Source organism: Cupressus sempervirens, chromosome 5, assembly GCF_028749045.1.
Source record: "Cupressus sempervirens isolate cs-2001-9-10 chromosome 5, ASM2874904v1, whole genome shotgun sequence".
Lineage (NCBI taxonomy): Eukaryota > Viridiplantae > Streptophyta > Pinopsida > Cupressales > Cupressaceae > Cupressus > Cupressus sempervirens.
Window position 1 is genome coordinate 1008269022 of NC_143122.1, and position 19292 is coordinate 1008288313.

General features: G+C 36.5%; 1 protein-coding gene across 1 annotated transcript in view; it reads right to left on the reverse strand.

Annotated features, from left to right (window-relative positions):
- LOC149559347 (cysteine-tryptophan domain-containing zinc finger protein 5-like) overlaps window positions 1–18015 on the reverse strand; it is a 47713-nt gene extending 29698 nt beyond the window's left edge. Inside the window, exon 1 of the mRNA XM_089828397.1 lies at window positions 17715–18015. Coding sequence (XP_089684523.1) covers window positions 17715–17897 — 183 coding nt within the window. The 5' untranslated portion in view covers window positions 17898–18015. The remainder of the gene's footprint in view (window positions 1–17714) is intronic.
- Window positions 18016–19292: the final 1277 nt, after the last annotated feature.

Below are 19292 nucleotides of genomic sequence, written 5' to 3' on the forward strand. Positions count from 1 at the left end.
TTGATTCTTCAAAGAATCTAAAATCTACTATATGTTACTACTGTGGTAAACTCGGTCATAAGAAGTACTGCAAAAAGTTGGTTCATCAAAAATCCACCCACGGAGGGTCCCAACAAAATGCTCATGTCACAAAGCATTCAAAGGAGTCAACCTTATATGCAATCATGACCAAACAACCAACAAATGATGCAAAATCTTTTAAATGGTATCTTGATTCAAGAGCATCTCATCATTTTACAAACAAGTGAGATTGGTTCATGAAGCATAAGGCTTGCTCTAGTTTAGTAATCTTCGTTGGTAGTGAAGAGTATACAGTTGTTGGCAAAGGCAATGTTCAGATAACCTCTTCAGGGAGAGATCTTGTTTTTTCCAATGTATGATTTGTTTCAAGCATGGAGTTCAATTTTCTCTCAATGTGTTCAATAATACGCCATAGTCCCAAGCTGGACATCATCTTCAATGCACGGAACATATTGCTGACAAGATATCCAAGAAATCCATTACAATTGGCACCAAATATCACGGGTCATATCAACTAGTTGATACTAAAGAGTTTCAGGATCATGAATTGGCTACAAAAAGTTCGTCTTCTATCAGTACTCTTTGGCATCAGCTGTATGGCATCTTAACCTATCTTACCTCTCTTCATTGGCTCAAAATACTATCTAAAAGGCTTAACTAAGATCCAGCAGAAGAAACGTGTTTGCGAAGCTTGCCAATCAGGGAAGCAGCATAGACTCTGTTTTCGAAAGACAAGCTTGGAGAGCATCAAAAGTCCTTCAACTGGCTCATTTGTGGACCAATGAATACTACATCGGGTCACTAGTGATAGGTATTTTCTTTTGTTTGTAGATGATTTCAGTAGGGAAGTGTAATTGTTTTCCCTAAAAGCAAAATCAGATGTGTTGGGTGAATTTAAAATTTTTCAATCATGAGCATAAAGAGTCAGGATGTCAAATCATCACTCTTTGGTCTGACAATGGGGTTGAATTTTGCTCCAACAAATACATTAACTTCTGTTCTGAACACAAATAATTGTCAATTCACCACACACAATACCCCTCAAATGAATGGTGTGGTTGAGAGTAGGAACTGTACTATTATGGAAATTGCCCTCTACATGTCGGAGGATCAAAATGTTCCCGAGAAGTTTTGGGCTGAGGAAGTTTGCGTTGTATACCTTCTTAACAAATCTTCAATGCAGGTTGTCAAGAAGAAGATCCCAAAAGAAGCATGCTTTGGGAGGAAAGTATAAGTCATCCATCTTTGGGTTTTTGGTTCAACTGCATCCAATTGAACCAAACTTGACTCCAAAAGCCAGAAGATAATGCTTACAAAGTACAGTGACAATCATAAAGCATACTGGCTACTTGATGTGGGCACTAATAACTTTCAGTAATGATGTAATCACCGATGAAGTAGGTAGGCATTTTCAGCTCTTTTCTCACATCAATGGTCCTGAAGATCAGCCGCCTTTAAGGGCTTCAGATTTGGGTGTCCAACTTCTATTAGGGGATTCTAGTGAAGATTCAAAACTTTTGGAATCTCTTAGGCAATGTACTAGTGCTAGAAGATTTTACACAAGACAACCTGGACTAGCATCCAGATGATATAGTTCAAGGCAGCCCAAGTCACGGTGACCATACTAAATTGGATGAAGGTGTTTCTACAATGCAACCAAAGTGGTGTGAGAAATTTGTTGGTGATGTTCAGGATGATGAATTGGTTGGGGGTCATCATCCAACAGTAAGAGTAATCATAATACAATGAACTTTTCTCTTATGACTAACATTCAAAGTGTTTATGAGACCCAAGATTATTCAAAGGCAAAAGGTAAACCTAAATGGGAAACGGCTAATAAATCCAAACATCAAAGCCTTTTGGAAAATAATACTCGGGTTCTTTTAGATCTTCTACCAGGGAAGAAAACCATTTGTTAAAAATGGATGTACAAAGTAAAGTACAAAGCTGATGGAACAATTAAGAGAAGAAATAGACTATGAGGAGACCTTAACTCCTATAGTAAAGATGAGTACCATTTGTCTCATACTAGTCATGGAAGCACAGTTTGGATGCAAACTCTATCAAATGAGTGTAAAGAGTGCCTTCCACAATCGATATTTGGCGGAAGGAGTATACATTACAGTGCCTTGGGGTTTTCAAGTTGCAGGAAAAAAGTATCTGATATGTAGACTACTGAAAGCTCTTTATGGTATAAAACAGACACCCGAGCATTATGTGTATAGATTAGTGAGTATGTGAATGGGCAATGTTTTAAAGAAGTCCTTCAGATCCTAATTTATATGTCAAAACCATAGGTAATGATATCATTATTCGTGTCATTTATAATGATGATATATTATCATTACAAATAGTGGGGCACATTTGCTTGAGTGAATCAAATGGAATTTGAGTTAAACTTTCGATATGACAATCTCAGGCTTTCTTCTTTATTGCCTAGGTACCCAAATATATGAAAGGGACACATGAATTTGGTGTTCTATATAGCAAACACAAAGATCCTAGGGTGGTTGGGTTCACAAATTCAGATTGGCAGGTTTTGTTGATGATAGAAAGTCTACTTTTGGATATGTTTTCAACATTGGTTCAAGTGCAGTCACCTGGACTAGTAAGAAGCAATGAGTAGTAGCTCTATTCTTGATGGAAGTATAACATTGGGAAACTATGAAAGCTGCATATAAGGTAGTCTAGCTTTGAGGGTGCTTTATAACATGAAAATGCCTCAAGCAATGCCATCATCCTTGTTTTGTCACAGACAAGGGGTGTTGAAGCTTGCAAAAAAACTAGTCTTTCACGAACATATAAAACATGTGGAGCTCTGTTCTTATTTCATATGCCACCCGTAGAAGATCGATCAATGATGTGCCAATATGTTACAAGGAAGGATAAGAGTTAAAATATTCTTACCAAGTCCTTGAGTCCACATAAGTTTGTAAAATTTCAAGACAAAACTGGTGTAGTTAGTAGATAGACCATTAAGGGAAGGCAAAATTATATTGTTATTATTAGTATAATGGTCAAATATGTCTTTAGGATGGTATTAAGAAACATTTTTTTTCTTTCAATTCATTTTGCTTTCTTAATTGTTGATCGTATCAATTATTAAAACTTCTTAGTTGTTGACCATATTTGTTTTTGAAACATCTTTGCTAATCTCTCATTTTTAGGAGTCATTTGCTCCTTTGATATCAAATATTTCTATCATTTTACTGACCAAACTTTGAAGAAGTATGATAATGAGAGGATCTATGCAACTAGTTGCTTTCTTATACAACCATTTACAATATTGCTAATGTCTACATTCTCCTCTTTTCAAACTCTTAACACTTTCAACTGCAGTAAGCCCAGCTCTTATGGCTTATGATCTTGATTCAAATGAAAGACAACTTGCATCAACCTTTCAGGGTTTTCACATAGGCACAAACCTAGAGATAAACAAGAACAGGCTCATCCACTCTCCTCATATGGTTTTCAGGATTAGTAACCTTTTCAAGATCCACAAACTACATTATGCCAGTGCTTTTTTTCCACCATAATATTTATCGCCACGAGAGGATTCATCACACAAAAATGGAAATGAAAGGAAATGCCACTAATACCAAAAGCGAGCTCGTTGTTAGTGCTTGATAAGAGGTGTTATTGTCCTCTAACCTCAATTGCCTCCTGCCTCCAAAAAGATTGCTACTTGTTATTGCCCTTTCTTATGATTTTCTTACAAGAGTGGCAGGTAATACCAATCATGTGCTCCAACTATAACTAAGAAGATTTTTACTTTTTATGAAACAAAATAACACTGCCATTTTGAGATGACAATTAGTGATGGACCCTATACTAAACATCTTGATTCTTGACTCAAACTATCATATTAAGTTTGATTTCTAATATAATTAGAAATTAAGTCAGCTAATTTCACTTTTTAGCCATGTTTACAAGGCAACCTGCTTTCTAATGTTTTGAGGGAGCAGCCTGCTTGGGCTCAACAACCAATCCTTTGGGTTTAGGATGAGATCCTTGGGGTTGGGGGCTTTCTTCTTGGACACAATCTTCTTCTCCTTGTTAGGCTATGTATTTATTACTTCAGCTATATTACCTTCCTCGCAATCATCTTACTGATGGATTGATGAGAAATTGAAATTGACATACAATACAATTCACAAATATTACCATATATCTTGCATATATCTTCCATCAGTCTATAGTTTCTTCATTTTGTGCCATATATAGATTCTACACTTGTAAAATGTTGTGAGTGTCTTGTCTATATTCCTTCTCATGCCCTTTGCATCAATGCATACGTAAAGATAGCCATCTTGACCAATGAGGCTTGTTAGTCTTATAATTTATTGAAACCTATAACCACTAAAAATGAAGAGGTATAGAGCATAGGGATCCTTGAGCATTGTAGTTGCTTCTGTAATCATCTACACATAAAGAGGATGAACAGCTGCGGACTTTGAACCCTCCATAAGGTAAGGCTTCTTTTCATTTGGCATCTCAAATTTTTTATTTTACATGCTATGGATCTTCATTGGCAGTAGCCTCCACAAGTACTAGATTTTCAACGGCTTCCATTGCACTCGAAATGCCCATTGGACATAACAGTATTATGCTTCACCATGATTTACTTTAGCCGGACCAAACTCAGTCTACTCTTTGAGGCTTCACAAAATTGGCAATGGCAATTCAGGCAACTCCAAGACCTTCGAATTAGTCATTAACGACTCTTCAATTTATATATGTGAGGATTTGATCTGCCAAATAATTTCTGCAAACTTTTAACAAAAAACAGAAATCTCCATGCACATATTCTATTCTAGTCCTACAACCAAGAGGATTCAAGAAGCTCATATTTCAAACCCTCTTTATGAGAGATTCAAGACTCTATTTCGGAGTGCATATAAAAAATTTATTGTATTTCAGCACCTAATACATTCCACAAATATATAGGAGTTTAATATCCTACATTATAGGAAGAACCCCTAATCATATAATGAGTTGTTCTAACAACTCAAATACAATCCCAACTAATTACTCTCACACACCTATAATTGCCATGTGATTTGTGACACTATAATTTTAATACATGTGAGCATTAACATTGATTCCTAACAAATTTCAATCCTTCCTTTCATAAAAAAATCCTATGTTATGGTTCAAAAAGTCAATTTGTCTTTTCTTGGGTCTTGTCTCTTTATGCTAAGTAAACGGCCTCGAGATTCATAGTTCATGCACAATCTTGGAAATACATGCATTTCTACTTGTTAAATCCACAAGTTTGCAGATCATTGGAGTTGCAAAAAGCTACGCTGTAATTGAAATTCTTAAGTTCGCAAAATATAAGACATTGTGTTCAATATACTCTAATGCATGTGGAAAGTTGTGTAAGGTCCCAAAACCACTCTCCCAAATGCTAGAGCTTTTCTCCACCTTCAAGGCTAGGGAATTCGTCTTAAGATGTAAATATATACTCGTCAACAGACTTAGTGTAATGTCCCCATCTTTTTAACATCTCAGTGGAGTTCTTAGCCTTTACATTCTCCGAAGGTTAAGTGGAGAAATAAGGAGAAACTGATTAAATTAATTTTTTATAAAGTCATTAAATAAATAAAAATTAAAAGGTGACTTTATATTTAATTAATTTAATTTTCTAGAAGCACAACTAATTATTGTATTGGAAAGGGGGAAGCTTCTAGAGAGTGCATTTAATAGAAGTACAACTAATTATTGCCTTGGAAAAGGGGAAGCTTCTAGATACTGCAATTAAATAATATTTTATTTCCTTCTAAAAGGGTGAGGGAAAAGAATAAATAGAGGCGAAAGCTTCATTTCTGGGCATCTAATTATTGTCAATTGCATTTGATATAAACTTGGGAGAAGAAACTAAGAGTTTCTGAATTAAATTAGCGATTGGAGAGTGTCAATTCTTTAGTGTTGCAACCTTTTGAGGTGGTGAAATATCCACTGAATTTGGCATTCAGGAGAGCTTCATTTTGGAGTTCTATTTGTGCTTAAATTGGAAAATACATTTATCGTTGGCTACTACAGTATGCGTGAACAATGTCGCGCTACAGTATTTATGCTTGATTCTGATTGCAACTTTTATCTCCATCCTTGGGCATCACTATTATCAGATTCCTCTTGCAACTATTAGTAGTTAGTATTGTAATTTTAGGCATATAATTTTGCTATTGTAATTGATAATGTAATGACCCCAATAGGTTATAACTTCTTCAAACACCAAAAATCTTTATACTTCAGTTGTTTGACATTTCGTCAAACACTTTGCAAGCAAGCTCTGATACCACTGTAATGGCCCTCCACAAATCTGCTCTCAAAAACTGCTAATGAAAGCTCAAGGAATTTCATCAAACAATTCACATCCAAGGGACTTATGACTGATATAGTATTTCAGCTGGCTTTAAATTACTCTTTTTTCAATTTGCATCAATGAGAATCTTGTGCTAGAAGACTCCAAATGGACTACACAATGACCTAACGTGAGTGTGCTACTAATTTTGACAGTATTCAGTGCATATATATGATCTAAGCATGAGAAATGAACACCTACAGCCAACTGGCATTTTTACAAACAGTTGGTATGCAAACTAACTAGCTGATAAATAATGATATTGAATTGCTTAAATGACACCAGCAACTGTTATCTTCTTAATTTGCAATGAAATTTCTAATACAAAGCTCATGAAATATGGCCAAGACTTTTGGCATTTACATGGATTACAAAATGATAATGCTGGTATAATGCACGCTTACAGCTAAAACTTATAACACCTAAGAAAGCAATACTAATAAAGGAACCTGGTTGTAGATGGCTGTAATAAATTTTCTCCAATGCTGCCCCTTCTGCTTTGCTTTTCCGATTTGCCTTTTCGAATTGCTTTTTCGGATCTGTTTTTTGAACTACTTTTACGGATGGCTTTTTCCACCTGCTTTTTCGGGCTGTTTCTTCGTATCTGCTTTTTCGGACTGCTACCCTGTTGAATCTCATGACCATATCTTTCAATGGCGTCAAGATTTCCAGCTTGAAGGGATTTCGTCCTTCAAACTATTGAGACATAATCTCCAGAAAATTTTTCAATTTCTTTGATATTTCCAACCGTGCATAAAAGAAGCTCTTCCATTTCTTTTATAGTGTTCTCACAAGAGCTCCATCCTTCGTTTTCTCAATGTTAGATAAAACATAACTCCCTTTATGTAACTTATGTCTCCAATGTGTTATAAAATAAAGGGGACTCTTTTAATTTAAATATTTCCCACAAACTATAGTCTATGCATTAATAAAGTTAAATATTTAAATTTAACTTTATAAAATAGCTTTATCAATGCATAACAAATCTTATCAATGATAAACAAGTCTTCTTGTCGATTTTAAACAATTACCATCGACATACCGTTGCCATTGGATGTCCGCCCATGTCCAAGATGACTTACTATAAATAGTAAGTACGCCCAAAGTTGCCTCAAAACCCCTCAGAAAGACCTGCAACTGAAACTATCTAGGCCAAATGGCCTCTAAGCCCCTTTAATGTCCTGGTTAGCCTACGAGACTGTGGAGAAATAGGCTAACGACAACATCATGCTATGAATGCTAAAAAGAGGACATTACAGATTATTCAGAATCAGATTTGGCATTATTATACTCATTATTGTAAGCCCATTTGTCTTGGCAAACTCATAGCAACATTGTACATGGTGATGAATTCAATAAAGGAGACATATGTTGCATACTATTTGTTTGACAAAATGTCCATCTAATAGCATATATGATCGGCATAATAGTTGTATGCCAATTGTTTGTCAAAATGTCAGTTGGCCGTAGGTATGCATTATGTATCTAGTTTCCATGTATATACATTAAAAAAATACTAAAAAGAACTGCACTTGCATATTAGTTCATTGTAACAGGCATTGTAATATCATTTGCGAACATTTTAAATTTCTTAGCATCATTCAAACTATATCAAACAATCTAAAACACAAAAAATCAGAAAAGAGAAAGACAGCATACAAGTGTTTGACAATATTCCTTGAGCTAAAATCAATCAGTTTGGGCAAGGGATATTACATTGGTATCAGAGTTAAATCTTGCCATCCTGAGGGTTTAGCAATCACATGCAACCATCTGGGGTTGGCTCTCAAAGATTTTACACTCGCAAGAGAGCTTTGATTAACAGGGAACAAGATTTTGATAGACCAACAGACAACATGGGTGATAGGCAACAGCGTAGCCCACCAAGAGACAATAGGAATGAGGATTAGGAAACAAGGGAATTTTTTTCAGAGCAATGATTATAGGACAAGAGCGGATGGCTCAAGCTTTGCAAGCACTCACCACCATGGTTGAGCGCATGAACCCACAGGACAGACGAAATCAGGAACAAGGGGATAACAGGAGTGCAGTGGGATCACCTAGAGCTCATAGAACTCTTTCTAGAACAGCAGACAGGCCCACACGTCCTACCTTTGTCAGAGAGGAACCAGTACAAGAGCCAACAAAGGAAGCTGAGGATGAGACACTTGCAGATATCCTTATGGCCGCTAATGATGAATACGAATTATTTGCATCGCAGGTACGGAAGAGAATGACTTTTGAGAGGTTTGTGAACCAAAGAAGAGAACACTTCCATGCAGTCAGTTAGAATAGGAGACCTTGTGACAAGGATAATGAATTCAAGCAGGCTACAGGGAAGCTTTCCTTGACTACATTTGATGGGAGTAGCAAAATGATAGTGCAAGCTTGGATTCACAACCTTGATACCTTCTTAGCACTAGGCCTATGACAAAAGTGGAGGCGATAAAATATGCCACACTACATTTAGAGGGAGCTGCACATGATTGGTGATACCATGGGATGGTTACCCTTCAGCATAACCAAGTGACTTCATATCAGGACTTCATGGACAAGTTGGTAGAGAGGTTTAATGAGAAGGATCCAGAAGTCTACTTCAGGGAGTTGGCACAGTTGAAACAGACAGGCAGATTGCAGTATTTCATTAGTGACTTTCAGAGGCTATCTGTTATGGTGCTAGATATATCAGATAGGAGATTGGTTGTTTTGTTCACGGAGGGATTATCCAAACCACTAAAGGGTTGGGTAAAAGCCTTTAATCGATTCAACTTGCAAGAAGCGATTAAGAAGGCTAGAAGTATGGAACAAGCAGCCCTGGTAAATAAATTTCAGTCAAAGGGTGCATCGTCTAGCAAAGACAAACCATTCTTCAAGAAACCTAAGAGGAATGAAACAAAAGCTGAAAATAAAGATAAATCATTTACTCCTTTGGATAGAGAGACATTGAATGATTTAAGGAAGGAAAAACTATGTTCTTATTGTAAAGGACCCTATGACATGAACCATGACTGACCTTTGAGGCCAACGGGGAAAGCAAACAAGGTTATGTGGACTTATTATGAGGATTTTGATTCTGAAAATTTAGTCCAGCAATCTGAAAATGAGGAATCAATTGAAGAAAAGGAAGGCACAGATGATATATTTGATGAGAAGACTGAGGGTAGACTTAAGGAGGCCCATCTCACTAGCGTACAACAAGAGGGATCATTCAAGATGAGAGGGGTATTAGCTGGTCAGTGAGTTATTACTTTGCTTGATACAGGTGCTACTCACAATTTTGTTGATTCCAAATTGATTGAGAGGCGTGGGATACAGACAGAGCAATTTGAGGGTTTGAGAGTGAGGGTAGCTGATGGCTACATCCTCAAATGTGACAGGAAGATTATAGGTCTACCCCAAAAGATCAACAATTTTGATTTTAAAGCAGATTTTTATGTTGTTAACATGGGTGATACAAATTTGATCTTGGGTATGACTTGATTACATGACATAGGGGAGTTCACTCTCAATTTGAGAGATATGGAGATGAAGCTTCGGTCAGAGGGGAAGACCCATATACTTAAGGCCATTCATGACGATGAGTTTAGGATGATGTCTTGCAGACACATGGAGAGCTTGTCGAGACATGACCAGGTTGAGTGGGCAGCCTGTTGCACTTTAATGCCATCACAGGGGCAGCAAAAATCAGAATATCACCCAGACATATAGGACCTGAGAATCAAGAACTACAAGGTTTTCAGTGAAATATCACCAGATAGACCTCCAGATAGAGGTATTGAGCATATTATTGAGTTAGAGGAGGGTGTTAAACCCATCATGATCACACCCTACAGGCATCCAAAGAGATTGAAGGATGAGATCGAGAAAACCATCAAAGAACTATTGGCTATGGGGCACATTAGACCAAGTAAGTCACCTTTCACTTCTTCTGTAGTTTTGGTGGAGGAGGATGGAACTCTTAGGATGTGCATAGATTACAGGGTCCTGAACAAGAAGACTATAAAAAATAGGTACCCCATCCCACAAATTGATGAGTTATTAGATGAGTTACATGGAGCATGTTTCTTCTCCAAAATTGATTTGAGATTAGGCTATCATCAGATCCGATTCAGAGAGCAAGATATAGAGAAGATGACATTTAGATTTTATTGTGGCCATTTTGAGTTTGTAGTTATGCCATTTGGGCTAACTAATGCTCCAGCTACTTTTCAGTCCATAATGAACAGGGTTTTTTCGCATCAACTAAAGAAATTTGTGTTAGTCTTCTTTGATGACATCTTGGTGTATAGTAGGACATGGGATGAGCATGTGTGGCACTTAGACACTGTGTTGAGCATTCTGAGCAGGGAGTCCTTGTATGTAAAGGAGTCCAAATGTGATTTGGGATTATCAAAGTTATTATATTTGGGTCACATTATTAGTGCTCAGGGAGTACGCATGGATCCTGAAAAGATTTGTGCTATTATTAAGTTACCTACTCTAGTGAACCTGACACAATTGAGAGGATTTTTGGGGTTGTGTGGGTTCTACAAGAGGTTTGTTAGTGGATATTCCAGGCATGCAGCACCCTTGATGGACTTGATGAGAAAGGGGGCTTTCTTATGGACTCTTGAGGCACAGGAGTGTTTTGATAAATTCAAGGAGTTGATGACTTCTTGTCCAGTGCTAGCATTACCAGATTTTAGCAAACCTTTTGAGTTGCATCGTGATGCATCTGGTGAAGGTGTTGGAGCGGTGCTTATACAGGAGAAGCACCCGATTGCTTATGAGAGTAGGAAGCTCAGGGGGTCTGAGAGGAGCTTCAGCATTTATGATAAGAAAATGTTGGCCATAATGCATGCTTTGGCCAAATTCAGGCAGTATTCAGTGAGTAGCAAATTCAACATAAAAACTGACCACAATAGCCTGAAACATTTCCTGGGGCAGTGAGATCTTAACGACAAGCAACAAAAACAGGTAAGTAAATTACAAGCATATGATTTTAATATTGCCTATTTCAAGGGGACACAAAATTTAGTAACAGATGCCTTGTCACGAAGACCCCACTTGAGCTTGATGACCGATATATCAAAGGATTGGAGACATTTGATCCTTGTAGAGTATGCAAAGGGTTCATGAGCATCGAGATTCATAGATGGATTGATCCAGAATAGTGATTTCACCCTTGTGAATGACATCATCATTTACAAAGGGCGCATTTATTTGGTGCCAGGGTCAAAGGTGAAGAGGATGGTGTTGAGAGTTTATATTGACTCACCTATAGCAGGACATCCAAGTTTTTACAAAACCTCTCGGCAGATTCATGAGCATTTTTCTTGGAAAGGGCTTAAAGACGAGCTGTTGCAATACTTGCCAGCATAATAAACAAGAGCACTCTTATCCAACCGGCTTATTTAAGCCACTTCCGGTTCCTGACAGGAAGTAGGAATGTTTATCCATGAACTTCATCATAGGATTGTCGAGAGCCCAATGTAGAGACTGTATATATGTTGTCGTTGATCAGCTTACAAAGTTTTCCCACTTCTTCCCAATCAACACTACATACACTGCTACACAGGTGGCAAATTTATTCTTCAAAGAGTTATTTAGGTTGCATGGTTTACCTCGGAGCATTGTCAACAATAGGGATAGCAGGTTTATGAGTCACTTCTAGCAAGAGTTGTTCAAATTGTGAGAGACAGAACTCACTCCGAGTACTAGCTAGCACCCCCAGACAGATGGTCAAATAGACATAGTGAACAAATGGGTGGAGGGATACCTCAAGAATTACATAGCAGGACAACATAAGGCTTGGGTTAAGTGGATATATCTATGTGAATACTGTTATAATTCTACTTATCACATGTCTATCTAGATGTCACCATTCATGGCATTATATGGATATGAGGCACCCAGTTTCATGGATTTGTTTTTATGAGATAGTAGAGTACCCAGTGATGGAGACTTATTAAAGGAAAGCTAGGACATTGTGAAGGCTCTTAAGGATAATATCACTAAAGCACAGAATCAACAGAAGCAATATGCTGATCAGAAGCGGACTAAGTGGACTTTTGAGGTAGGTGATATGGTGTATTTGATGCTATAACCTTACCGCCAGTCCACCCTCAAGAAGAGTGGTGCTGAAAAAATTAAGTCATGTTATTATAGGCCTTTTAGGGTGATCAGGAGAGTTGGGAGAGGTGGCTTACGAGTTGGATTTGCTGGCAAAGAGCACAGTCCATAATATGTTTCATGTGTCACGTCTCAAAAAGGCATTAGGGCGTCAGATTGTTCCTTCTACAGTGTTTCCACCCTTGGACGATGAGGGGAAATTGGTTTTAGTACCAAAGGCTATCATTGAGTTTAAGAAGAGGAATTTGAGGAGATGTACTATCAGGGAGTACTTGGTGAAGTGGAAGGACTTGCTAGTCGAGGATGCCACTTGGGAGAGTGAAGAAATTTTGCAACATCTAGAGTTGAGATTGCTTAGGGACAAGCAATTTCAAGAAGGGCGGACTATAATGTCCCCATCTTTTTAGCATCTCAGTGGAGTTCTTAGCCTTTACATTCTCTGAAAGTTAAGTGGAGAAATAAAGAGAAATTGATTAAATTAATTTCTTATAAAGTCATTAAATAAATAAAAATTAAAAGGTGACTTTATATTTAATTAATTTAATTTTCTAGAAGCACGACTAATTACTGTGTTGGAAAGCGGGAAGCTTCTGGAGAGTGCATTTTCTAAAAGTACAACTAATTATTGCCTTGGAAAGGGGGAAGCTTCTAGAGAGTGCAATTCAATAATATTTTATTTCCTTCTAGAAGGGTGAGGGAAAAGAATAAATAGAGGCGAAAGCTTCAGTGCTAGGCATCTGATTATTGTCAATTGCATTTGATATAAACTTGGGAGAGAAAACTAAGGATTTCTAATTTCAGTTAGCTATTGGAGAGCATCAATTCTTCAGTGTTGCAACCTTTTGAGGTGGTGAAATATCCACTGAATTTGGCATTCAAGAGAGATTCATTCTAGAGTTCTATTTGTGTTTAAATTGGAGAATACATTTATTGTTGGCTGCTACAGTACACGTGAGCAGTGTTGCGCTACAATATTTATGCTTGATTCCGGTTGCAACTTTCATCTCCATCCTTGGGCATCACTATTATTAGGTTCCTCTTGCAGCTATTAGTAGTTAGCATTGTAATTTTAGGCATATAATTTTGTTGTTGTAAGTGATAATTCAGAATCAGATTTGGCATTATGGTAGTCATTTTTGTAAGCCCATTTGTCTTGGCAAACTCATAGCAACATTTTACATGGGAATGAATTCAATAAAGGAGATATATGTTGCATACCATTTGTTTGATGAAATGTCCATCTAATAGTATATATGATCAGCATAATAGTTGTATGCCAATTGTCTATCAAAATGTCAGTTGGCTGTAGGTATGCATTCCATATCTAGTTTCCATGTATATGCATTTAAAAAATACCAAAAAGAACTGCACTTGCATATTAGTTCATTGTAAGAGGCATTGTAATATCATTTGCGAGCATTCTAAATTTTTTAGCATCATTCAAACTATATCAAACAATCTAAAACACAAAAAATCAGAAAAGAGAAAGGCAGCATACAAGTGTTTGACAATAGTCCTTGAGCTAAAATCAGTCAATTTGGGCAAGGGATATTACACTTAGGGTGGTTAAAGGCTAACTATGAGAGTGAGGGATCTCTCCTACTCTTTGAGCTCAACTCAAACTTGAGAGGGTGTTCCTAGAGCTATGCATTAATAAACATTCAAATAAAATACAATGAAAATCCAATATAACTCATAGCAGCTATACACAAATGTAAAGTTAATGCCATAACTGCCAGTAGGTTAAGCTTAACTAGCCGCAAAAAACATCTTGATGGCTACTTAATAATTTGCACATGCATCTAATAGAAAATGACAGTGTTACAATTTCTTGAGTTGCAGTTATAATTTCATAGGCATTGGCAAAATGTGAAGATGTTGAAACGGTTCACAAAACATGTTTATGTAACATTTTATTTTACTTAAATTTTATCCTTGGTTTGCAAAAATGAATGAAAACAACCACCATTTATCTACTTCCACTTCCTATATTGTAACCAGTTATTGATGATTTCGAATGTATGTGAAAGGTCTTAATCTTTAAAACCTGATTGTAACCCGTTATTGATGATATAGTGTAAACATATCTACTTAAAGATCCTTCATCAAACTCAAAACATTCTTTGAAGCTCAGTACTGACACTCTACTGCCAAAACCGTATAACTAACATTGAAAAGTGGTGGTCCCAATTTGCAATGGTACAATGGTGTAACACAAGTCACATGTGAAGAAAAATTTAAAAGTAGAGGACATGTGATTTTACAATGGGTTGAAAAGAAAATAAATAAAGGTTCTCCCATTGAAAGGTATGAAAGTGATTTTCCGGCCCTAGGTCTAGAATATTGTATTCAATAGAATATGAAGGAACTATAGTTTATGTCCTACACCGCTCTTGTATTAAAAATTGTTGAAAAAGTCTCAATTGTATACCACAAAAAGAAAAGCACTATCATCAGATCTAATAGTTGCTTTGGTGGATAGCCAACTGATCCTCAGCATTTGGCCAAGCAATCCACTATGAATACACCCTTCATATGGTGGAAATTGTTTTGCTCTTTAACAGATATCTATGCCACACTCAACCGAAGCTCACTTCTTACATTGTATGGTCTAGTCCTCCAACTAGAATTCAATATACTGCTATGCTCCTGTTCAAATTTCACTTTCTTGAATTGTTTGAGTCACTTGTTACCACTCTGCACTCCTTTAGTCCTAGGAACACACAAGCCACGAATGACATTTATGGCACCATTACACTGTTGCAATTATTTTTGTATAAAGACAAAGTTCTGGTGTACAACTGGTTGTGAATTGAACAAAGATTGCTGCAACAGCACAATCAACTTCAGAATCATGCAAGAAGAGGCACTTCAATCAATTGTTTTGGAAGTCATGCCATGGAATACTCTAGTTTCACCCCCATCTACAATCCACAGGAATTCATTAAGTTGCATAGCCACTGGCAAATATTTTCCCTCTACCCTAACCAACATTCTCAATGTGATGATCATCAATGTGTAATTAGTAAGCTCTCCCTTCTACTTCCAACAAAGTAACACATTAGAAGTTTAGCATTCCAAGAATCTGCATTAGTATTTTGTTGAGAAAAAGTTAGGCTTTGATTATGTTGTTAATGCCACCGAAAAATATTGATAGCTTCCCTAATGTACATGATCTGAATAATATTACTCTCTCTTTATCAACTTAGATTCCGCCTTTTCTTTTTCAAGGGAATGATGTCGCTCTAGCTTGATTTGATGTCATGTTAGTCTTTTTGTGTCCAACTGTCTATTAGTCTTTTTGTGTCCAACTATGTTTTAGTCTTTTTGTGTCCAACTATGTATTAATCACTTCTGAGCTTGTGCATGGTTGTCAGAAATTAGTTGTTACTGGTTATCAACAACTGTGTTTTTTTTGGCAATTGTCAAATACTTTACATGTACTTCTAGTAGGTAGTCCAATTGGACACACGATCCTCCCTAATCTAAATTTGGATTCTATGTGCACAGACTTGAAACATTGTGTGCAAACTTGATCACATCATTAGTTTTGTGCCCTAAGTTTTTGCTGAGTAAACTCATGACTTTCTGTCAGCAAGTTTCTGGTGAGTGTGCCCAAAATTTGTGGAAAATACTTGCAAGGTACTAAAGCCTGTCACTGCAACTCGTGCTACAAATCAAAAATGTTTTCTTTTGGCTTGACAGACATTTTTTTTGCCATTTAAATATTTATGTAAATGGTGTGCACCATAAAGCTCTGTGTGGTTTTGAAGGTCTTCATTTGGGCTTGGTGGCAGAGGCATCACCCCTTGATCCTGCTATATATCACAACAGGCAACTAGCTAGGTGTGAAACCCCCAAAGCCCACTAGAGCTGCTCATACGCCCATTAAGAGTATTTCCCTCAAATACCCGACTAGAAGTGCTGCCCCTTAACACCAAAAGGGGTGCTGTCCCCGGACTCCCCACTAAACTCGGTTGATATATTTTGTAGCTGTATTTTGCCTAAAAAAATTCCACAATAAAAAATGAAAAACTAAATCACATTTAAGTTGGCCAGATTTTTCCAAGTTAATAAATTTTGGCCTGGAGCACAAGTTGAGTCCAAGTTTACATAATATGCCTTGAATAAGGCAAATAATAATCTCCATTTACAATTACTTCGTGTGTTCTTAATATGTGTTACCAGTATCAAAGGTATGCACAAAATTAGTTTCAATCCAACTGGAAAAATAGGCCCAAGAGAATAAAACCACAACTCAGAAAACAATAACTCTAATTCTAATGTTCTTGAACAGGGTATACGTCTAAATATTGACACTCTTCCTGATGGCATTTACCTGGGTACGTCTATAAACACATACCCCAATGCTAAAGGCATATGGATATATACAGAAAAAATCCTTATAATATATTTCGAATTGCAGTATGGTGCAAATTCAAATTGTTCGTTTGTAATGGCTGTAAGAACTTAAAAAGTCCATGATCAATGATTGCTTACAATGTAGATTGTATGCACATGAGTACAATAAAAGCTTCATAATTTGAGATCAGATCAATCTAGCCTACAACAGACCATCATCCAACGAAAATGATTTTTTAATTTGTATGAATTCAGACCCCAATACTGGTGGCCTTAAAACTGGGTACATGCAATGTCAACCAACGCCCTTCAATCACCTCCAGAGAAAAATCAAGAATACTAGGTCTTATATTGAATAAAAACCAAGAGATTGTTCATCATAACCATATGCCTGACTGTTTGAAAACATAATCTAATACAAGAGGCCTAATAGTGAACGCATGCACCAACCCATATAGCCTCGAAAACTATACCTGGACAAGCTAGCGGATACTGGCAAAAAGAAATTCATTGTTACACTATATAAGTAACTACGGCATCATCCAAAATAACAAAATATCACTAGTTATCAGCTTTTAAAAAAAGACTCTAATATGATAGTCTGGAAGTGACTAGTTGCAAAAGTTACAGGTAAAAGCCTCGAAAACAAGTGATGCATCACCAAGGAGGGTAAAAAAAATGCTCTTTTTCAAACTTCATAAATCGATCGCACATCACATTGATATGCCCAACTGTGGTTATCAAGTATTTCTGTTGACAGGGCTAATTTAATAGGAAAATAATTACGCTAAATCAGAACATGTCAATAAAAAGTGCTGAAACTTTAACACGGAATTAACTATAAGAAAATTACAAGAGCATTTAGATCAAAGGCACGTTCTAATTCGATATCATTAATGTCTTTGGCCAAATCCTCTTGTTCTTGTTGTCGCTGAGAATAATTCCTGTCACATTGATCAACATTTCCCCTTCCATTATTGTACATCTGTGGTTGCTGCTGCGAATTGTATTGCCGAGACAATGTAGCATCTTCCATCGTTGCGTGATTAGCAGACCCTCTCAGCCAGAATCACGCATTGCCTAATATGGCTAAATTACTCGACTTGTCATGGTACTAAAAGGCCCAAGACAGCAACAAAATCGACATCCAAATTTTTCGCCTACAAAATATAAAATTTCAATTACCCACCAAGAAAGACGTTGAAGAGACAGAAACTTTCCGAAAAAAAATCAAAAGAAATAATATAGACAGTACTGAATTAAATCATCGCAAAACGCCAACTATAAAGGGGAAGATGGAGATCAAATCAGACCGACTTGAATTGGGGACCAAATGGTTTCAAGAAAAGGAGAAAATGTGAATTGGAAAACCCATCAGAAACCCCAATTCAGACAATTGGGCATCCTTTCTCCACTCTCCTATGAACAGTTCCAAAACTGGAGAAACAATTTGAAAAAACGTTTTTCAAATTCAAATATGAAGTTCGTGAATGCCTCCGATAACGACGTTACATCACCTTGAAGAACGGATATTTTCTTAAGAGACTTTGGGGTTTACAATATTGCATTGGGTTATTAAAATTATTAAGAATTAAGAATTATTAATTATTATTATTATTATATATTATATTTTTAAAAAACTTAATATTATAAATTATTAAGAATTAAAAAATAATATTAAAATATGATAGTGTATAATTATGATGTAGCATTTAATATTATAAATTATTAAGAATTAAGAAATATTAAAATATGATAGTGTATAATTATGATGTAGGCATTTCTAATCTAAAATACTTCCATATGTTTATTGTGATCAATGGTTCCAAGAGTTGGAAAGCTAAAGATTGACATTGGGACATTGTTAGCCATCTATCATGTATTATAGAACAAAATGCAAATGTTGAATAGTTATCAAATTATCGTTGCCCAAACAAGTGGTGTGCAGATTTGACTTTGCAGAGTTGGTTCATTAATTTTTACATTGTGCAGATTCATAAGTAATTTCATTGTGATTCCTTACTAGTTGTGTCCTCCCTCTAAATGTCCCATCCCACATCGTTCAAGGCAATGAGGTGGTCGATAATTAAATCCTTTAAAACTTTATGAGACATCATCTCATTATTAATGTTGTATACATTGGAAATAATTGATAGTAAGATTTCTTGATATCGATACAACCATGATGCACTAGTTGAATAGCATTCCTCCATGTCATACAAATTTTCATCTGCTAATGACCTCTTTCTTTTGTGACGCAGCACAAGGCAGGAGAATCCCCAAAGGAGATGTCCTAGCCCCCAGCAATATAACCACACAGTGGAAACACAATAGTAAGAAGCAACAATGTAAGATCTGATACCAATTTACAATAATTTGTTCATAAAATATAACTGACTACGTGCAATATGCTCGATTGTAAGGCCTTCCG